Source organism: Podarcis muralis, chromosome 2, assembly GCF_964188315.1.
Source record: "Podarcis muralis chromosome 2, rPodMur119.hap1.1, whole genome shotgun sequence".
Classification (NCBI taxonomy): domain Eukaryota; kingdom Metazoa; phylum Chordata; class Lepidosauria; order Squamata; family Lacertidae; genus Podarcis; species Podarcis muralis.
In genome coordinates this window covers 102,434,298-102,457,407 of record NC_135656.1, presented here as the reverse complement: position 1 = coordinate 102,457,407, position 23,110 = coordinate 102,434,298, and the positions used below count along the sequence as shown (strand labels likewise).

Genomic DNA, 23,110 nt, shown 5'->3' with positions numbered 1-23,110 from the left:
ATATGCCTTATTATTTATACCCCGCCCATCTGTGCGGCTTGCAACAAAATATTAAAAATACAATAAAACAATATAAATGTATTTTAAAAAATAAAAAAAATTGCCCAGCAGCCCCTTAGAGACCAACTAAGTTTGTTCTTGGTATGAGCTTTCATGTGCATGCACACTTCTTCAGATACACTGAAACAGAAGTCACCAGACCCTTATATATAGTGAGAGGGTGGGGAGGGGTATTACTCAAAAGGATGGTGGGAATGGGCGATTGGCAGATAGGTGTGGTAAACCTGTTGACGACTGTTAATGACTGCAATTGGTCTTACAGGAAAAAGCAATGGGTGAGATGGCTAAAAATAGCTTCATCGTGTATAATGAGATAAGAATCCAATGTCTCTATTCAGACCAGGTCTCTCCATGGTTTTAAGTTTGGTAATAAGTTGTAATTCAGCAACTTCTCTTTCCAGTCTATTTCTGAAATTTCTGAGCCCCTCCATCCCATGCTCAGGTTGCATATATGTGCAAATAAAACCAGTTTGAGCCTAAAGACACCACAGTTTCCATTAACTTGCATTCCAAGGAAATTGAACCCTGAGTAAGCACTGGGATTCCTGGAGTCTCTTGCTGCTCCAAGATTAGGATGCGTGCAACAGGATGAACTAGCAGCCTCAGTGACATTCCAAAGCCCAGTACAGAAAATTTCCATATCACTGTTGCCCACAAATCAAAGCGTTGGTGTGGAAACTTACTATGCCACCCTCCAGAAGAACTCAATGGCTGGCTCTATGCTTTATGGCAGCAGTGGGGAGTCAGTCTCAAAGTGGTTATCATTTGCAATAGCCTCTGCATGGTGCTGAGAAGTGGTGCTCTTCATCTAAACAACGGGAAGGAGTGGGAAAAGAATGTCTGTTCATGACATGAGGCAAGGGAAATGGTTAACGTCCCTTTGTGCCAAACACTAACATTGCTCAACGTTGTGCCCCGCTGCCTATATTGGATTTGCAAGATTAATTTGAATACGGCAAGACTATCAAACTTTATGCGCCAGTGAGCACATCTGGAATTATGACAGTGGTGGTCCCCAGTCACAAAATGGCTGCCATGGGTTGTGTGGTATAAAACAAAATGGTTGCCATGGGTATGTGGCATAACAGAAAATGGCTGTTGTGAGGGGTGTGGTGTAACAAAAATGGCTGCTGTATCAAAAAAATGGCCTCTCAAAAAATGGGAAAAGGCACATGTGTGCTGCACTCGCTGCTGCACTCTGCTGCACTCTGCTGCACTCGCTCACAGAGAGAAGCTCGTTGCATCTCTCCACTTTTCAGAATGGAAGGGAGTTTGCATATTCAATGAAATGTTGTCATGTTTGAGGTGGAATTTCTAATATAGGTGACGCAAAGCCAGTGCAAACAGGAACTAAACAGGAAGAGCAAACAGTATCTTGTGTATAGTGGGTTTTGTGGAGATATTTGCTGTGACCTTTTTCAAGTGCCATGGAAGGTACTAGTGGGATTGCTGGTATCAGTGAGTGCCATGTTGGCAATACAGAAAGGTTTTTTTGGGGGGGGGGATGATAGTGGGTATGCGAAAAGCTACCAGTCAAACCCTGTACCAGTGGCGGTAGACCTCATGGGACCACTGTGGTGCAGAAGTGGATTGGACAAGGAGGAGTAATTTCAAGGCCATTAATGGGAAAGGCAGTAAATGAAGAAAAGAATGGGATTTCATTGTTGGGCTTCCTCAATAAGATTTGTGAATCTTTGCCCTATCCTTCCATCTGAGGTAAACTAAAAGTTGTAGTTCTTGTCCTTTCTCCCTGCACGCACACACACTCTCTTTCTTCTTCTATCCCCACTAGCTATTCCCAGGCGGTAACGCAAACTATCCCACAAATAAGGTCAATGCAGCAAATGGAAAGGAAGAGAATTGCTTCCATTTGCTGTTGTCAGATGTTAGTGTTGTCTTAATCAACCCTAACAGGGCCTTTAACGGGTAAATCCTATACTCACATTACACCGGGAACAGAGATAGGCCACTCCTATTCTTGAGAAACAGCTGCCATATTCAATGGGTGGTCAGCCCAGGAAGGGAGGGGGGAAACACACACAACCAGAAAATCCAAAAAATGCATTTTAAAAATTGACAGACTCACCCCCTTGGAACACCACTAGAGCCCAGCAAAGCCACCTACATGTTGCACAGACCTCAGTGCATGCCCCCAGGACATCTCCTGCATCACACCACACTCACCCACGCACACACAGCAAGACCACAACATCACTGCCCCATCAGCCTCAGTGGCACAACAACAATGGCCATGTTACTGCAAATCCCCAGGAATCAGTGCAGGCAGGAGTTCAAATCCTTTATCTTCTTACAAGCAGTGTTGAATGTGTGCCACACAGAGGTGTAAGGAAAAGAGGCACGGCGCAAGACCCACAGGATGCCAGCAGAGAGCGTACATAGACACAGCCCTCCAGGGACAAGGGCTGAAGTTGTGCCCAGAGAGAAAAATACATTTGCCAAGCAGCTAAAGGAGGGGCCCGGAGATGCCAGAGATGCAGAGTGGCAACGACATTCTCCAGTGGCCCACTGGATTGAGAACATAGGAAGAGCTGGCTGGTACACAGGGTGCCGCAACCCTCGAGGGGTTAAATTCAAGAGCTGTCCCAGCATCCTGTTCTCACAGCGGCCAAGAAGATGCCTGTGGGAAACCAGCAAGCAGAAATTGAGTACAGGAGCAGCCTCCCCTCCTGTGGTCTCCAGCAACTGGTATTCAGAAACATTTCTGCCTCCAGCTATGGAGGCAGAGCTGAGCCATCATAGAAGCAGGAGACAGGAGCTTGGGCCCCATCAGGGGGATGTTCAAATGGGTCCCCAATCGTTTTTTAAACAAATGAAGTCTGAGGTTGAATCCTGACAAGACTGAAGTACTGTTCTTGGGGACAGGGGGCGGGCTGGTGTGGAGGACTCCCTGGTCCTGAATGGGGTAACTGTGCCTATGAAGGACCAGGTGCGCAGCCTGGGAGTCATTTTGGACTCACAGCTGTCCATGGAGGTGCAGGTCAATTCTGTGTCCAGGGCAGCTGTCTACCAGCTCCATTTGGTATGCAGGCTGAGACCCTACCTGCCTGCGGACTGTCTCACCGGAGTGGTGCATGCTCTAGTTATCTCCCGCTTGGACTACTGCAATGCGCTCTACGTGGGGCTACCTTTGAAGGTGACCCAGAAACTGCAATTAATCCAGAATGCAGCAGCTAGACTGGGGACTGGGAGTGGCCACCGAGACCATATAACACCGGTCCTGAAAGATCTTCATTGGCTCCCAGTACGTTTCCGAGCACAATTCAAGGTGTTGGTGCTGACCTTTAAAGCCCTAAACGGCCTTGGTCCTGTATACCTGAAGGAGCATCTCCACCCCCATCATCCAGCCCGGACAGTGAGGTCCAGCGCTGAGGGCCTTCTGGCGGTTCCCTCGCTGTGAGAAGTGAGGTTATAGGGAACCAGGCAGAGGGCCTTCTTGGTAGTGGCACCTGCCCTGTGGAACACCCTCCCAGGAGATGTCAAGGCAATAAACAACTATTTTACTTTTAAAAGACAACTGAAGGCGGCCCTGTTTAGGGAAGTTTTTAATGTCTGATGCTGTATTGTTTTTAATATTCAGCTGGAAGCCTCCCAGAGTGGCTGGGGAAACCCAGCCAGATGGATGGGGTATAAATAATAAATTATTGTTGTTGTTGTTGTTGTTGTTGTTGTTGTTGTTGTTGTTGTTGTTAGAAAATGAAGTCAGGCAGCAGAAAAAGTGAAGAAGCTCACATTCAACCCACACTGCAAGAACTGGTTGGCCACTGTGAGACTAGGAGGCTGGACTAGGTGGGCCATTGGCCTGATCCAATTGGGCTGTTTTATGTTATGAAGATCCTCGACCACTTGGCCACAGCAGACAGGCTTCAGACACACCACGGGATGCCCCACCCTCAGCTGCCACAACCCTCGAGGGGTTAACTCCAACAGTGGGTGTGTATTTTGGTGTTTGCTGAGGTTTCAACACTTGATGACTGCAATGTTAAAGTGATGACTTGCATGTGTGGAACAGCTATGGCAGACCAAATGCCACACCCAGAGTTTCCCTAGCATCTCCCAATGCTTCAAACGCCATCTTTTCTTCAGGACGTTATCTCAAAAGCTCAGATGCAAACCACTGGGTGCTAACTTATGAGGAGACATACTTGCTTGTGCACAAATAAGACCAAAGTCCATTCCAATTAGCATGCTTCACTATACAGCTTTTGTGGAATGCTGGACGCATCTCTTTACCCTGGTCTTTGACGCTTGATATGAGTGTTTTCAGAATCCACCCTATTCCTGTGATTGTAATCTGTTTTAACTTCTTTTCTTTCAATTGTTATAATCCACATGGGGACCTTCTGATAAAAGAAGGTGGCTGTTGGCTGGCTGTGGAAAATCAAGGTGGGGAGGGGAGGAAGTTTATTATATAACAAGAACTCAAGGTCACCGACTGAAAAGTGGATTGACAGACCCATCAGGTTCAGGACAGACCAAAAGAAATACCTATTTCCACAATAGCAATACTTAGGTTCTGGAACTCACTGTCACAGAAGGGCAGCCACACACCCACACAAACAAATGGATTGTGCAAGCATATGGAGGATAGGTATTAGTTATGACAGTGGAACAGACCGTCCATGCTCAAAGATAGTTTCCCTGTATACCAAGGGCATACACTAGGGAAAGAGCTGTTGCCTTCCTGCCTTGCTTCTGTCTGGCCACTGTGAGAAACAAATTGTTGGACTAGCTGGACTGAGAGTCTGACCCAGCCAGGCTCTTAAGATCCCCACCCAGCCGTGGAGGTCCCGGACGCAGAAGACAGCAGTGTGCCGAGATGGAGCCGTTCCATGGACCAGCGGTCAAGAGTCACTGCTTAAGACTGGAGAGGTGGTGAGGTGTAACCATATTGCACCATATTCCCTTTCAATCAATCTATTTACAGCCGCACAGAAGATTCGGGATCCCTCCAGCTTCAAGGATAAAATAGCAATGCTGCAATGTGCTGCAGCTGACTGGCTTTATTAGTTCTCATAATTGTCTCTTATTAATTTGTACTCTGCATAATAAAATAAGCACTCACCTTCACAGTCTGCCCAGCTTCAGGACCGTCCTGTAGATGAGAAGAAAGGGAAGGGGATGGAGGAGACTGAGATAAGAGCAGCCGACGAGTCTCTCTTGGGTATTCAAAAATATCGCCCATTAATAATTTAAATCCAATTTCATTGTGCATTAATTTATAGCGCTCTCGTGGGTATGATTTGGCGCCAAAGCTTTCGGGAACAGACACCTTTTTATTTCAGGTCCTCATCAAATAGGGAAAGGTGGTCTGAAGAGAAATAAAGGCTGCCACATTTATTCCCCCAGCCCTTGGCATCTCGTATCATAAATGCTCCCAATAACTATGGTGCTCACCAAGATTGATGGGTGATATTTGTAAAAGGAAAGTCAGCTGTTGGCAGACGAGGAGTGGCGTGGCAAACTGGCCATCTTTGCACAACATGGTTTTAACAAAAGGACTGGGGTATCAGAGGTGACCACTGGATCCAAAGTGGTGGTGTTATTTAGATTTTAGTAGTCCCGCTTACCAGCCACAATGTGCTTCCGGGAAATAGTTCATTAGGCAAGCGTTCACGTAATGAGCTGACGATCTCCATTATTTCCTATGGGGGAATTTCTAATCATGATCTCTCCCCCCACTCTTGCCATGGTTTCTGCCCCAAAATGGCTGCTGCCAACCAGCAAAGCACAAACAAGCAAGGAAGTAAGGAAGTGGACAAAGTCCAGATGTTTAAAAATGTGTGTGTGGCCTTAAATCAGGGGTTCCCAATTGGTGGTCTGTGGCCCCCAGGGAAGCTGTGTAACCCACCCCGGGGGTCCACGGCACCATTCCCATAACAAAAACTACCACAGAGATATCAAAACTTTCAAAAGTACAGGGTCCATGGATTGGCTTTTGAAAAACAGGCCATCCACATTACTTTGTTAATTAAACGCCTCAGGACTACAATACTTCAAAGACTGACTCTCTCCATATGAACCGACCTGGACACTGAGATTATCTTCTGAGGCCCTCCTTCGTGTGCCTCCTCCTCAAGAGGTCCAGAGGGTGGCAACACGAGAATGAGCCTTCTCTGCAGTGGCTCTCTGTCTGTGAAATGCTCTCCCCAGGGAAGTTCGCCTGGCGTCTTCATTGTACACCTTTAGGTGCCAGGTGAAAACATTCCTCTCCAACCAGGCCTTGGATTGATTGACATACGATGCCCTTTTAAATGTGTTATGGGAGTGGGGGTTATTGGTTTGTTTTTGTTCTTATTTTTATTATGTATGATGTGTTTTTCATAGTGTAATTTTATGCTGCGAACCGTCCCGAGATCTACAGATGTAGGGTGGTATATAAATGTAGTAGTAGTAGTAATAGTGCAAAACATCTGGAGGGTTCTAGGTTGTGGAAGAGCACGATAAAGAAGGCACGACAGGACTGTTTACTAACCTGAACGGAAATGGTGAGTGAAGTCCCACCAAAATGTTGCTCCACTACATTTCCAACCAGCTGCGTTGTGCGAAATAAATCAGCCACTTCTTCAGGGCGCAGATCGCGGAATCGTTCCACAGGGCGGAGAGGGCAAATGAGAACATCTGGTTTGCATAATGTTAAGGCACAACTGACATATTATTCCATCCCAGAACGTTCCCTTCCCTTCAACATTCTAAACAGTATGTTCATATACCTAACAAACAGCCCCAAACGCCCAAGTTCTGTGATCTTGACGGGAATTCAGCACCTGCGGAAAGAAGATCTGTGCATTATTTGTCTGAATGCTTTGACCAGGCGCTCCATTTCAAATATTTCAAGCTGCATAAATGACTGAGTGAGCCTGAAAAGTCAGCTTTTGGGGAATTCCACAATGCTCTGCCTGAAGCAGTGAAGACTTGGATAGAAAATAGATGAAAATCTCGAAGAACAGTTGAACACACATGTGCAGAATCCCCTTTTATATTCCAAGCAGTAGGTTATCTTCCTGGAGAAAACAGCACTCATTTTTTGAACACATCCAAGCATTTTGGGCTGCATAAATTCACATTCTGAATGGTGGTGGTGGGTAGGGTTGCCATATGTCTGGATATTGCCATGATTCAGCAGTCATAAGCAGTGGCTGAGCAGAAATCGCAGCAATGTTGGGGGAAATCGATTTTTCTTTAAAATAGCTCAAAAACTTCAGGTTTGTGGTTTGGTCTGGGTTTGGTTTTTTGTTGTTTTTTTTTTGAGATTTTACATTAAAAAAGCTCAACAAAAAACTTCAATTTTATTTTTAGTCTTTTGTGTTTGGATTTTCACTTTAAAATATGGCAACCCTAGTGGTGGGGATTATGAACATTGCTAGTAACAGTTGTGACTGTTGGATTACACAACTTCCATGATCAGAGCTGTGACTTCAGTGGGCTTAAGCATTTTCAGATCTGTAGTGGCTTGTGGCCAATAATTCTATTGCCATAACTGATTAGATTTGCAAATGTTAATATATTTTGGTCATACAACTGTAATTTCTGGAGCATATAATTTGCGGGCCCTCACTGTCTAATTAGAGATTTTTGCTGTGGCACATTTCAGGTGCCATAATTAGGATCATCTGGTCTCTTAAGATATAAGAGTTTCGTATAGCAGATTCCTATATGTGTCTACTCAGATGTAAGTCCTATTGAGTCCAGTGGGGCTTATTCCCAAGTAAGCTGATGTAAAATTGCACAGTTGCAATCCTATGCATATTTACTTGGCAGTAAGTCCTTTTTTTCCAAAGTGAGTTGTTTAGGGTTTCACCATAACTGTACAGTCCTAAGCATGTCTACTTAGAAGTAAGTCCCAAGGAAAATTATTCCAAGGTAAGTACGTGCAGGGCCGCGACCTCAGAGTTTTAAAATTAGGGTGTGCATTTGATTTGGATGAATCCCAAATCAAGAACTGAAGCAAGCCAGTTCAGACAGATTTGAGGCTTGCATATGCTGAAGCATAGCTGTCAACTTACAGATTTGAAAATAAGGGACCAGCAGCCTCGAAAATAAGGGATCAGCAGCCAAAATAAGGGATTTTCCGAACACAGGTATGTTCAACTTCTGAGCCCCTCCGAGCCAAAGCCCAGCCAGCAGCCAAATGAAGCCTCAAGCAGTGGTTCCCACAGCGCAGCAACCCAGCAAAGGGGATGCAGCAAGGAAAACCACCGTCACCTCTCCACTGGGAAGTGCTGAGCAAAGGCGAGTCCCCAGGCAACGCGGCCGATTTGATCAGCACAAGGCATGCAAGCTCCACCCCCCAGTCATTCTTAGACTCCTTATTGGGTGAGCAACGCAGCCAAGCAACACAGTTGGAGCCTCCCTCCTCCCTGGACGGTAGGCAGGGAGGGAGAGGAGCTGCTTCCTTTGAAACCCGGGAAATTTAAGGGACATCATCAATAAGGGACAGCAGCGGGACACAGTGCTGGGATAAGGGACTTTGCCGCCAAATAAGGGACGGTTGACAGCTATGTGCTGAAGCAGTATCTCTCCAACGCTCCTCAAGCTGAAATTGTCTATCAAAAAGTCACTCTTGTGGTTTATCACCACAACAGCTACTCACTTTGGGTTTTAGTAAAGAAACAGTCTAATTTGTCAGCACCTAAATGATATCAAGCATCAGAACAACATAGCCACAAAAAAGAAATTTTGCCCATGTTATGACTATTTTCCACCCTCTCATTTCAACTCTCTGGCACCCTAAAGACTTCTAGTTCAAAAGGTTATGGCCTAATCTGCCAGTAATTTAACAGGTTTCTTAGCTGGGGGCCCTTTCTTGTGTCTGCTGTTTTTATAGGCACTGCCCACAAACCAAGAGAAAAAAATTAAATGCAACCTTTTTTAAAAACACTACAAAGATGTAAAGGAAAACTAGTGCAGCAACCCGTCTGAAATTTGGCAGGATTCATCTCTCTGAAGGAGAGAGAAATTTTGCAAATTTCTGCTAGTTCTGCTCCCAACCAAATCATAATACAAATTTTTAAAAATTGTTCCTTTAAAAATATTAAAAGGTGTCCATTACAAAACTCTCTGGATCTATTTGAAGGGCTTTATCTACTCAGGAGGAGCTACTCTGCCTTTTATTCAATTCCTGTTAAAACAGAGACAGGAGTTGTAGTTTTTTTTTAAATTTTGCCCATAATAGGGAATGAAGAAGGTTTTTTGGTTTTTTTTCCAAACTAGAATTCAGATTCAAACCCAAACCAAATTAGGAAGTCTTCACCGCATTCCAGTCCAAACTGGGCTGTTTGCTGAAGCACTAAACCAAGTCCTTCTGAAGTGCCAAACTAGATAAGTAAACATCCCTAGTCTAAAATGCTATCTGAGGCTGTAATCCAAGGGACAGTTACAGTGGTACCTCGCAAGACGAATGCCTTGCAAGACAAAAAACTCGCTAGACGAAAGGGGTTTTTGTTTTTTGAGCTGCTTCGCAAGACGATTTTCCCTATGGGCTTGCTTCGCAAGACGGAAACGTCTTGCAAGTTTGTTTCCTTTTTCTTAACACCGTTAATACAGTTGCGACTTGACTTCGAGGAGTAACTCATAGAACGCGGTGTGGTAGCTTTTTTTGAGGTTTTTAAAGACTTTGGTGATTTTTGAAGTTTTTCCAAAACTTTCCCGACACCGTGCTTCTCAAGACGAAAAAATCGCAAGATGACAAAACTCGCGGAACGAATTAATTTCGTCTTGCGAGGCACCACTGTACCTTGAAAAACACAGTGCAAACTTGCTTTACAAAGCAATCCTATACATGTAGACTCCAAAGTATCTGGGATATTTTAGCCTAAGAGATATTAGAAAGCAATAAGTTTATTTTCTGATGGGATTTCTTTTGTGGTTCTGGGAGGTTATTTCTCTGCCTCGAGCAACAGGCGCTGTTGGGCTTAATAAAGCTCTAGTAATTTATTTGCTAGTCTTTCCAGCGTGCTGTAGAAAGTGCCTTCATAAATGATGCTATTGGTTGAAGTGAGAGCCCAAGGGGGAAGCAGGGAAGCTGCACTGCACTCCTGATTTCCATATTAGGAATGGAGAAATGGGAAAACTAATTAATTTTGCTTGTTAAAAAAGAAGACAAAGAAGAAGGGAAATACATGTCAACACTAAAAAAACAGGAAGAGATACATTTGTTTAATCCAAGTTCATTTTTCAAAAGGGAAGAAGGGAACCCTTTTCCTCAGGCAGTCTGACACTTAAGTAGATAATTACTCTTCTTCTGCAATACTGCTTTATTATTATGGGTCAGTGAACCATTTATAAATGAAGAATATCTTTCCATTTACCTCTAGCAAAATTGTGCCTAACATTCAGCTTTCTTGTATTCCTCTCTGTGTGTTTAAAATGTCTTTCAGATTTCTAGTCCACTCCCTTCTTCAGTTATGACATTCTGGTCTTTATACATAGCATTAAAATCTCAGCCGTCACCCATTTCAAAATTCAGATTTCTAAGTCGTTTTAGGGGAAAAGAAGAAAATGGCATAACATTCACTTGCCCCATTGTGGGATGCCTGGGGAGCTGCTATGGGCAGAAGGGGGCAAAAGGGTTAATTTCCACTGGAGATATCAGAAAATTCTGTCGAAAATGCAAATGGGACCAGAAATCACCTAAGTTCATTTATTGTGGTGGTTATTATTATTTCCATTTATAGACCAACTACTATCTAAAAGATCTAAAAGTTCTGTGTTCCATGTCCAGAACAGAAATGGATTCATGGAATACAACCCATAGTTACCATTGTTGTGTTTTTTTTTCAAGTTGCAAATGATATGCAATTTATTACACATATACTTGCATTGTGTTTCCTTTGCAGTGAAAATAATGGGATGGACTAACACAATAATAACAAAATCTAGGTAATTAGTTCCATTAATTATGTAAGCTGTGTGATTTTGCCACAGCAGAAAGCTGGGGTGTTTGTTTTTTGCAGAAAGTAAACTGCAGTGGAATGTAAACAGTGATGCATGCAACAAACACAGGGCAGGGCAGAAAACAATAGATTTCTGTTGAATTACTAAAACTCAAAGTAAAAGCAGGATTTGGGTTTCTTGAAGGGCGGTGGAGGCCTGAGATCTTTCATTGCATGCATGAATGCCACACCACTTTACCCAAAATGGAAAATTGGCTGGGCCAATTGAAGATCAAAAAAGAGGGAACAACCTAGGAGAAATATATTTCTTCTTTGGCAATCACTCATAGCCAAGTTAGTTTGTCTTCCATAAACACGGTTTTAACAGTGAGTCCGTAAGTGACTGTGGAGGCCAATTCTGGATCCACACATCCTTCCACAGTGGGGACGTTGGTTTCCGGGCGGGAGTCACCTTTACTTAGGAGAAATATATATGAGGCAAAATAAGTGATTTCTGTTTTAGAGGCTCTTCTGCACAGGAAGGTCAAAAGTTCATAGGTGGATGTTTTGAATATGAAAGTTAAAAGTACACATAAATAAGTTTTTCAAAGGGAGGTCATTGTTTCAGGGTGACAATTAAGGAGAAATGGAAACTTAGTCAGGATTTTATTTTCCTTTTGATTGGCTAAATGTTTGGGAGGGAATGAAAATCTGGTATATAAATCAAGCTGGAAAATAGAGCCATTAGAGATTTACAATAGTTACAGCCTGAGGAAGTTGAACTGAGAAGATTGGAATCATCCGTACTGATAATTATTTGCTGGGTCTACAATATACGGTATTTTGCTGGATGTGTCTATCTCTGTTTATTTTTATATTTAACAAGAATTATACCATTAAATTGACGAAAAACTCCAAATGCTCTTTACCATTGTATTTAAGTAATGCATTCTCCCTCCTGCACTGTTATTTTTATATATCCAATACACTACAGAATTGGGGGAAAGTATTAAAATGTATTTTAGGGGAGAAACTTTATTTTTGCAAATTTCTTGAGCGAGGGGTCTTAAAACGTTTTTGAATGTGACGGGTGCAAATCTGCTATTATTTTTGTGACTGGACAACATTTAGTTTGGTAAATCTATGCTTGATTTAAAAGCATATAAACTGCTCTTGGAATTTTACCTTCTGAAAATGTCCGGTAATGCTATAAAAATGTTAGTTTCTCTGTATAAAACAAATCCATAACTTCTATCATTTCCATCTTGGGCAACAGCTATTTGTTCTCCATTTTCATCAGCACAGAGAATTGTTTCATTTGATGGTATTGAAGCATCCTGCTTACTTCTCTGCTTATATTCAGCAAGCCTGCTTGTTTGTTTGCTAACGTCTGCTTATTTTACTTGTCTCCTATGCTCAGGCATATATAATAAAACTGCAAGTACTTGGCAGTCATTTTTAATTATTTCTATGCAATTTTACAGACATTCTTCCACATTTTTTTTAATAAGGCCAATTTAAAATTATTGGAAATGCCACAAAAACGTTTTAAAAAGCCAATATGGTTATTTACAAAACTAAACTATATTAATTTAACCAATTCCCAAGTCATGTTACAACTTTTAAGCACCCATCATTTTTGGAAGCTGAATGTTGAAAAATTCAACACGCCCTATATGTACATTATTCAACACGCCCTGGTACATTATTGCAAACTTACCTGTCTTGGCCATGCACGCTACATATATCTATAGAGCTCTCCTTTGCATTTTTAGTGGGGAGCAATTGGGAATTTGTGTTGTTTGAAACTTCTGCATCAAACAAAGCAAAACAAAGCATGGGAAGGCAAAACAGGAATGCTTTATAGGTAGTGACATCCTGACAGCCCGCAGAATAGGCTCTCTTTCTCAGGGGCCAGTGAAGTAACTGTTTCTTAGCAAGGCAAATCACTTGATGTGTATAAAGCATAAGAAGTGGCAGGATCAGACAACATGCTTGATCTTTTGCCAGACAAATCAAGAAGGTTACTTTGCTTCTCTCTCTGATATCTGGAGCTCTTCTGTGCCTAGAGTGTTAGTCCCTCTCTCCTTTTAAGGCATGGCATGTTTCAGTATGATCAATAACTCCATACATTTTTCATGGTTTTTCCCCCTCCTCTGGTCTCATATGAGCCCTCTTGTTATGCCTAGGACAACAACTCAGCAATCCGACTTTCTGCTCAGCTCCACAGGCACACAATCGCAACCACCACCTGGGATTCCCCAGGGCTGGTGTCAGCTACCCAGAACCCTTGGGCAGCTGCTAGGGATCCAGCACCACTGATGTCCTGCCATGCTTTAGTCTAGCCACCATTTACAGTCCTCACAATGGTTCCCCATGTCGGTTCCCAAACACTTTGCTCCAAGAACACCGCTCCAATGCTCCAAAATACTGAGAGAAATTAAAATGGCGGCTGCTCAGAGTACTGTTGTTCTCCACTAGAAGCTAAGTTCCCCAGGCCATGCTGATGGAGGGGGAGAGCTGTCCTCAGAAAACACTTTGCTCAAGGCTACAGTGTATTGGTCTGAAGGCACATGACACAGGAAAACTTGCTGAAGCTAAGAAAGTCCTGGGTGTGGTCAGTGCCTGGAAGGGAGACTGATGGAGAACCTATGTTCACACAGCTTTGAATTACAGCAGCAAGAACAAAAAAAAAAAAATGATATAAAAGGAATAAATTCATAAAGTATAGAAATTTGGGCACAAGGAGAAGGGCAAAAATCCTATTATTTGAAAGCTCTCCTGCCACACTTTTCAATCCTCCCTGCCTCTACCCATTTTGAGAAGCTCAGAGGTACTTGGGCTGATCTTTCTTCTCTCTTTCTGCTTATTGTATGTTTTGTTATTATTTAAAAGGGAACATTTGCTCATTTGCATTTCAGTCGGTGATAATCTCTTCTGGCTGAATGTATACCACCCATTACCGAATGACTCTCAGCAAGAGACCTGTTCTGTTGGAGATTAAGGCTGTCCTCATCCTTAAGGCCTCATAGCTTTTTATTGTGTTTGAATGGCAGGATTAATACTTCCTTTCACTCACAGAGAGGCTGTACAACCTGCTAACAAAGCTTGCTAAGGTTGCCTTTTTTCCCTATGAGGATGGCACTTTCAATGACTCATTTCTCTCCCTTTCTTCAACAACTCCTCCCTAATAAATGGTGGAGGTGAAACCCCCAAAACAGTTCAGTGAAGATGAAGTATGCTCAGTGACTACAGTGTATTGGTAGTGGCTACAGTGTATTGGGATGTGGGTGGCGCTGTGGTCTAAACCACTGAGCCTCTTGGGCTTGCCGATCAGAAGGTTGGCGGTTTGAATCCAGTGACAGGGTGAGCTCTCATTGCTCTGTCCCAGCTCCTGCCAACGTAGCAGTTCGAAAGCACACCAGTGCAAGTAGATAAATAGGTACCGCTGCGGTGGGAAGGTAAACGGTGTTTCCATGCTCTCTGGTTTCCGTCATGGTGTTCCATTGTGCCTGAAGCGTATTTTCTTGGCATGGTTTATTTATTGTTTATGACTTTTGTAATTATGTAAATCTTGTCATGTTGTAATCCGCCTTGAGCATATTTTTTTAACTGTGGAAATAATGATGATGATGATGATGATGATGATGATGATAAGCGATTTAGTCATGCTGGCCATATGACCCAGAAAGCTGTCTGTGAACAAACGCCGGCTTCCTCAGCCTGAAAAGCGAGATGAGCGCCGCAACCCCATAGTCGCCTTTGACTGGACGTAACCGTCCAGGGGTCCTTTACCTTTTTTTTACCTTTTTATTGGTAGTACTACTAGTAGTATATAATCTGTTATTTTTCATATCCGTTGCTTCCCTCACAGAGTGACCCAAAGCGACTTACATCAAAACCAACTGAGAACAGCCAATAAAAATCTAAAAACAGCTATACAGATAAAAGGCAGATGCCACCCCACTAAAAGACGTGACAATGCCATGCTTCAGACTAAGGGCCAAAAGCCCAGGTAAAGAGAAATGGTTTTGCCTGGCACCTCAAAATATATAAAGATGGTGCCACACAAGCCTTAGTGACACTTAATCAATTAAGTTGTGGTTTTGAGCCCCATGTTGAACAAAAGATTCCTGCCTTGCAGAGGGATTTGACTAGATGACCCTCATGGACTCTTCCAACACTATGATTCTATGGCTGAGGAGACCCTTCCACAACGGGGGGGGGGGGGGGGATCATACTGAAAAGGCCGATTCTTACGTTGCCAGCCTCTAGACATCCCATGAAGAGGGCACAGTCTCCTGGTTGGCTCATATGGGAAGAGGTGATCCTTGGGGTTCTGGACTGGGTCCTCAGTTGCCTATCAGTTGCCACCGACGATCAGCTCACTGATGTGGGACCCATAAGCAATGGGCTTTCTGTTGCTTCAGAAACATTTGGCAATGTGAAGGAAAATTACACCTTTTCTTTTTAAAGAAATCAATTTATGAAGGGACAAAAACAAAACAAAAAAATTCTCTTTGGGAATCCGTAAGGAAAATGTGTTTTATTCAGAGAGAAGCATAAAAAAACCCACAAAAAAACCCCTGCTAAACTATTTTTTTCAAAAACAAAACAAAACACATACACATTTACAAAGGCCAAACTGGTAACCTCATAGTGGAAACAAGTTCTTGTTTTCTTAAAAAGAAAGAAAGAGAAGATAATCTGATAGTTTAGATTATTCAGCCACACACCAAGTACTTCCTTTGTTTTGTCTCCTAATCTTCTTTGCCTCTTCTTGGTATTCATAAGAAAAATCATTAAGATTAATCAAATTATCTTAACATCAGCAATCTTGATGTAGCAGCTTTGTGCATGTTTACATGAATACAAAAAGCAGGATTTAGGCAGCGAGAGTGAGAATTACCCATTCCAGCAGGGGGTGAGGAGGAAATCAATATAAATCTCTGACAGAGATCTGGGTGTGCTGCGCTGATAAAGTTGATGCTTTAAACCTACACCAGAGTTTATTTTACAGCCTTTGCACAACCTATTATTTAATACAACCAGTCCCATAACCCCAACAGAAGCTGCACAGAAATCATTTGGACAGCCCAATCCCCCAGACCTGCTGGTGCAAGTCGCTGTGTTCCATCAGAACAGGCAGACAGGCCATGTTGCCCTGAAGGAGACGGGAATGGAATGAAGGGACAATTCTAAATCCATAGTCCATTGACCAGTGGAAGTGAGTAAGGTTAGGAATCAATGGGATAAGGAAGGTGGCAGTGAAGACCAAGAGTGGTAGGCAATTACCTAGAACAGTGTTTCCCAACCTTGGGCCTCCAGCTGTTTTTGAACTACAATTCCCATCATCCCTGACCACTGGTCTTGCTAGCTAGGGATGATGGGAGTTGTAGTCCAAAAACAGCTGGAGGCCCAAGGTTGGGAAACACTGACCTAGAAGGTGACAGAGGAGTCAGGAATCCCAGCAGGAGATCGAGGAAAAGGAGTCAGTGGGTCAGCGAGTTTAAACCAAGTGGGTGACTCTATAGTGCTCTCTATTAAAGACAACAGAGGGACGCGGGTGGCACTGTGGGTTAAACCACAGAGCCTAGGACTTGCCGATCAGAAGGTCAGCAGTTCGAATCCCCGTGATGGGGTGAGCTCCCGTTGCTTGGTCCCTGCTCCTGCCCACCTAGCAGTTCGAAAGCACATCAAAGTGCAAGTAGATAGATAGGTACCACTCTGGCGGGAAGGTAAACGGCGTTTCCGTGCGCTGCTCTGGTTCGCCAGAAGCTGCTTAGTCATGCTGTATGCCGGCTTCCTTGGGCAGTAAAGCAAGATGAGCGCCACAACCCCAGAGTCGGTCACGACCCGACCTAATGGTCAGGGGTCCCTTTACCTTTACCTTTATTAAAGACAACCAAGTCAGAAACTGGACATTTTTTGTGATGTGGTGGCAGCTATAAAAACACAGAGAGACAGGAACCAACGAGACCAAGCATTCCAAAAGGAGTGGAACAAATTTATGTTATATCTGGAAGACAACTGTACGCAATTACCATCATTAGCAGGGTTATTTGAAGATTTGTAGGATGAAATTGCTACCTATTCAGGTTGAGTAATATAATACTTTAGGTAATGATATAACAAGGGTAGGAAACGAAGCAAAATGTAAAGATGTAAACTTTAGCTTTGTAAACCATCAGATGGGAGGGCAGCAGTTAGGCTCCGTTGAGCCAAAGAGATAAAATAAGAGGGTATGATGTTACGTAACGTAATTACATGTAAAAGCAATAAAAATCATTTTTAAAACAGTAAGAGAGAGAGAGAGAGAGAGAGAGAGAGAGAGAGAGAGAGAGAAGGGTTGTTGGCAGGTGCATAGCAACTAAGAGGGGGATAAGGAGAGGCAAAGAAGTGGAAAATATTTGACCCAGTGAATCTGCTGAAGCAGAATACAGTGGTACCTCAGGTTAAGTACTTAATTCATTCCGGAGTTCTGTTCTTAACCTGAAACTGTTCTTAACCTGAAGCACCACTTTAGCTAATGGGGCCCTCTGCTGCTGCCGTGCCGCCGGAGCCCGATTTCTGTTCTCATCCTGAAGCAAAGTTTTTAACCCGAGGTACTATTTCTGGGTTAGCGGAGTCTGTAACCTGAAGCGTATGTAACCTGAAGCATATGTAACCCGAGGTACCACTGTACTAAACAAGAGAAGGAAAACAGGGAGAATGTTTGCACTTGAAGAGGGAAAATGGGGAGGCATTATTATCATTTGACATGCTGTAGATTTTCCCCTTCCTTGAAAATTCTGTTTTATCACATGTTTTCAGAGTTTCCCACAGACGATCCACTCATTGATGTGGGACCAAACTCCACTATGTAAAAGTCCTTAAAAAAACAACAAAAAACCAGTGGACCCAATTCTTGGCTGATGCAATTCTGCAGACCTGGATGGAAGCCTAAAACTGAAGTGCCAACAGCAATTGGCGGTTTGTTTGGGGGGGGGGGGAAATAGTTTTACTTTATTTCATTTTGGCCATAATGGCTACAGAGAGATCCTACTCCAGAAATGGCGTCTGAAAACTGGTCCTCATAACGGAAACATATTGCTTGACGGGGGGAAACCAAATGAGCAGAGCAATCAACACTTGCAGTTCTGGCGATGTGGCGCTTTTGAAAACATCATTGCCATTTGTTTACTTCCACATTTAGCAACATTTAGCTGAGTGAGGCACCGGCTTGTTAAAACAGATTGATTAAACATAGTTGTGCCAGGCTGATGTGGCGTCTAGAGGGAACTTCTGTCTTGATAAACACAAAGCAGTTTTTCACTTCATCCTATGAAGTGGTCCTATCCTACGCTAGAGAAGCCCGCTGAACGCACACTCCATCAGTTTTTATGACACCTGAATCATAAAATGTGAGGGCTCTGTTGACATGTATTTCCCCCCAAGTCAAAGACTGAGATGGTTTACAGTGGTACCTCGGGTTAAGAACTTAATTCATTCTGGAGGTCCATTCTTAACCTGAAACCGTTCTTAACCTGAAGCACCACTTTAGCTAATGGGGCCTCCTGCTGCCGCTGTGCCACCGGAGCACAATTTCTGTTCTCATCCTGAAGCAAAGTTCTTAACCCAAGGTACTATTTCTGGGTTAGCAGAGTCTGTAACCTGAAGTGTCTGTAACCTGAAGCGTCTGTAGCCCGAAGTACCACTGTATTATTACTATTACTATGTGTTCCTAACATTTCTGCATTACTTTCCACCAACAGCACACTGACTTTAGACCCTGGCCACATTCCCACTATACATTTAAGGCACTATGAAACCACTTTAAAAAGCTATGGCTTTCCCCAAAGACTTCTGGGAGCTGTAGTTTGTTACTGGTGCTGAAAGTTGTGACACAACCTGGCTTATGACTCTGGTGCTCTCGGTTCAGATGTGCCAGAGGAAAGTCTTGATGCTGGTGCCCGCTACCCATGGAAAATCCATTCTGAAGTTAGTTATTTTAGACAGTGCATTCGTCATAATGCAGGAAGGCTTCTTCTGTATTGTAAAACATACTGAAGAGCATTCTGAAAAATAAAATATGTGAAACAGCACCGGGTCATTGCGAACTGGCACGTCCGGCGGTTCCTCTTTAGCCTGTGCAGACCATTCACCTCTACAGCAGAGATGGTTTTGGTCTAGCGAGTTTCTTTTAAGAAACAAATTGTAACAGCTGTCTTCCTTCTCTCTCTAAATTATGGCCACACAGCATCTCTCCGGTGACCATCAAAGGCTGCTTGCAGAGAACAGTGGATGTGCTTGCTCCTCTGTGAGGTCATCAGAAATCTGACCTCATGGTGGCTGCCAGAGCAGAGCAGTTTCTTATCCCCTCCAAATGAAATGCATTGCCGCTGTCATTTGTTCCGTCTCCACTGGATTAAGCTGCTGGATTCAGGTCACCAGAGTGACCTGGCCACATGCCAATAAATGGCTAAGCTTGTTATTATAAAACCAATCCTTTGTAAGTGACCAGCACCCGAGTGCTCCTGAAATTAAATACATTCCTTGGGCAAGCTCCCTTTGAACTTGCTGGTCTTTAAATTTCACAAAGAACTTGGAGTGCTACTGATCTTTGCCTTAGGTGAGAAAGACATATCTTAACATTCATTTTCCAGAGGCTTCGCGAGGCTATAGCAAACCCATCAGAAAATGGTACTACAGTCGTCGTCTTCCTCCACAGAGCAGCAGGCTGAATGGAGAAATGTCCAGAACGGGACATCTGCATCAGGGATAAGAATGCAAATGTTGGATTCCCACTATCCCTGATCGTTGGTCGTGCTGATGGTGGCTGATGGCAGATGGAGTTCAACACGTTCTGGAGGAACACAATCTCTCCCATCCATCAGTGTGGTGTAGTGGTTAAGAGCTGGTGAACCGGGTTCGCATCTCCGCTCCTCCACATGCAGCTGCTGGGTGACCTTGGGCCAGTCACACTTCTTTGAAGTCTCTCAGCCCCACTCACCGCACAGAGTGTTTGTTGTGGGGGAGGAAGGGAAAGGAGAATGTTAGCCGCTTTGAGACTTCTTCGGGTAGTGATAAAGCAGGATATCAAATCCAAACCCTTCTTCTTCCTCATAAACACAAACTTTTTTTATTTCTGTTTCGTTCACATTTTTGAGAAACTTTGAAAGTCGTGACTAACCAGCCTTCTCGAAGAGTGCTAATGATCAAAAGGAGGAGCTAAGCCAGAGTCAGCATGCTTCTATTGCCCAGAGGAGCCACCTTCCCTGGGGCGCAAGTGAGTGTGTCATGGGGGTGGGGCATGCCATGGAGGCGGGGCACACCGCTGCAGTGACCCCTGCCCACTGGAGCTAAGCAGGGCTGCGCTGCCTGCCAGGCCACGCAGTTGGGAGGTCGGTCAGCCGACACCACCCTGCTTTGAGGGATGCAATTATGGTGCCTTGCAAGACTTGCAAAAACAGCACTGGGCTTGCAGGGCACTGTGGAACTATTTTCAGACCTCCCAACCCTGCTTATTTCCTTGATGCTTGCATGATTCCTGGCTTGACTGCCAGGCCTGACAATGGCACAGACCCCGTCCAGAAGGATTCTAATATCATAATCTATTGATACAGGGGCTTTTTTTTTGTTTTTTTAAAAGAGATGTTTTAAAAGAATGAGTCTGATTTACAGCAGCATATCATAAAACAGAGGAAAGGGCTTGGTCTCGAAAATGAAAGCTACCCTCCTGCCTCCTCTTCCCATCCTCCATATTGCAATCTAGGTTAAACTACCCAAGAAAACAAAGCCAAGGAACTTGGGACTTCAGAGGTTCTTTTGTACCTCTACCTATGTTCACAAGATAGACAAAAATCACTGGCTAAAAAGCTCTGGGATTTTCAAAAGCAAACTGAGTGTTTTGTAGTGTTTTCAACCTGTTTCCCAAAGCAGCAGAGGCAAAAGACAATTTAATGTCACTCCGGCAACTCCTGTAATAGAAGCAGCTAATCAGGTAGTCTCTGGAAACAAAGGAAGGAGTAATAAAACTTCAGAGATAAGCTACACTTTGAACATGTCAAAACCAGCCTTTCCCAAGGAAGAAAAAAGTGATTTGTATGCAAATAAAGCCCAATATTTGCCGCCAAACCTGAAGGAATACAGTTTTGGAACGCATTTAAAGTTTGTCACGGCTCCATTAAAATGAAATGCCAGCTTTGGGCCTGTCATTGTCTCCTTTAGTGCCAAAGCAAACCAAAGAATCACAGAAGCTGCAGCCTACACTCCTGAAAAACAGACGCTGACAACTTGTAGGCAGTAAACCTTTGGCACCTCATCAGCCTACAGCATAGGCTGCTATAGGACTCCCAAAAGGCACATTTTCTGCTGGGGAGCAGGTGCTTCTCAGATGCTCAACAAAGAGAAAATGGAAAGTACTTGATCTATTGCGTATATCAAGTTTCATTATATTATCAACTTGCTTTACAGATGTCAATGCAGTCCGGATCCAAAGTTCGCTGAGATCAATAGTATGATCTGGAGTGATTTTCTTGCACCGTTATCCGGTGAGAACAAGAGTGGATCAGAGACAACTGGTACTCCACACCTGTTACTGTCTGAAAGGGTTTCCATGGCATTTGACAACCAGCTAGTAAGCTTGGGTAGCTGAAAAGCTTTGCCCAGATCTTTTCCTTGCACATTTCCTTCCAAGCATGAAGGATCACTTGTACTTCCTATCAGGGCCAGCACAAGACATTTTGGCATCTGAGGTGGACCTCAAAATGGTGCTTCCCTTCCTGCTAGTGAAGAAGGGGTGAGCATGGGGAGATCGCCATGAGCAACAAAAGAGCTAGAAAGATTGACATCAGGATCTGCTGCCCCTGTGGACCCAGCCGCCTGAGGCGGTCAGTCACCACACCCTGCCTCATGTGTGGGCTGGCCCTGTTTCCTATACTAATGCAAAACAGTCCTCAGCATCAGGGGTTGGAGGAATAGGGCAGTGGGACCAGTAGGGCAGAAGGCAGTGTGAGCAGCAGTAGGGAAAGCCAGAAACAATGATTGGCAATATGAAGCAGACTCAACTAATTCTAGTTTTGCCCCTCCCCTTCTTCCCAATGGGTTCTACAGGGGAAATAGGGATGTGGGTGGCACTGTGGTCAAAAGCACTGAGCCTCTTGGGCTTGCCAATCAGAAGTTTGTAAGTTCGAATCCCCACAACGGGGTGAGCTCCTGTTGCTCAGTCCCAGCTCCTGCCAACCTAGCAGTTCGAAAGCACATCAGTGCAAGTAGATAAATAGGTACCGCTCCGGTGGGAAGGTAAAAGGTGTTTCCATGCGCTCGGGCACTTGTCACGGTCCTCTGTGCACCAGAAGTAGTTTAGTCATGCTGGCCACATGACCCAGAAAGCTGTCTGTGGACAAACACTGGCTCCCTTGGCCTGAAAGCGAGATGAGCACCGCAACCCCATAGTTGCCTTTGACTGGACTTAACCATCCAGGCATCCTTTGCCTTTACAGGGGAAACAATAAGGCAAAGGAAGAGGAAGCAGACAGGTCTGGTTCTAAGAAAGAAAGAAAGCAGGTGGGGACTGGTTGGTGGGACACTGCCCCATTCGCCCCAAAGCCTCCACAACATCCATCCACTTATGTAACCATTTCCCACCTCACTGCCCAGCCTTTGCTGAGAATCACTACCACAATATGAAACCAAAAGCCCTTATCGTTATGCAAAGAATTTTCTAGTCAGCAGCAGGAGCAATTGCTTGGAAGTTTCTCTCAGAGACAGAGCTGCTAATAACAATAAGATTTCCCCCCTCCCGCTTATCATCATTCATGTTCTCTGAATAGGAAGTTTCCTCAACAAATATAAATCAGAGTGATGGGAAAGTGGAGGCAAGCAAGAATAAGGAAACAAGAGGTGAAAAGTAGGTTGTTATTTTAGCCAATGGGTAGTAAAAAAAAAATCAGCTCACGGATTTGTCCTATTTTCTACCCGTACAAAGTTCTAATAGGCTCCCTGATATCAAGGACATATTAGTATTTTTAAAATACGCATGGCTTACATAATTTAAGACAATTGCATAATTCTACCAGGCCTTTTGACCCTTCTCATATTTTTCCGCTTCTCCACGTGCAGCAACAAAGTTAATGAGGGTTTGCCGAAGAGACCCGTATGCGATAAGCCAAGCTCGC

At 43.9% G+C, this 23,110-nt stretch overlaps 1 protein-coding gene across 3 annotated transcripts in view; it reads right to left on the bottom strand.

Moving 5' to 3' along the window:
- The window catches only part of FHIT (fragile histidine triad diadenosine triphosphatase), a 1,046,096-nt gene that overhangs the window by 222,659 nt on the left and 800,327 nt on the right, over positions 1 to 23,110 (bottom strand). For all 3 annotated transcript variants that reach the window (XM_028719572.2, XM_077925099.1, XM_077925100.1), the window contains 2 exons: positions 6,554 to 6,699; positions 5,144 to 5,173 (listed from right to left, as the gene is read on the bottom strand). In XM_028719572.2, coding sequence (XP_028575405.2) covers positions 5,144 to 5,173; positions 6,554 to 6,699 — 176 coding nt within the window. The remainder of the gene's footprint in view (positions 1 to 5,143; positions 5,174 to 6,553; positions 6,700 to 23,110) is intronic.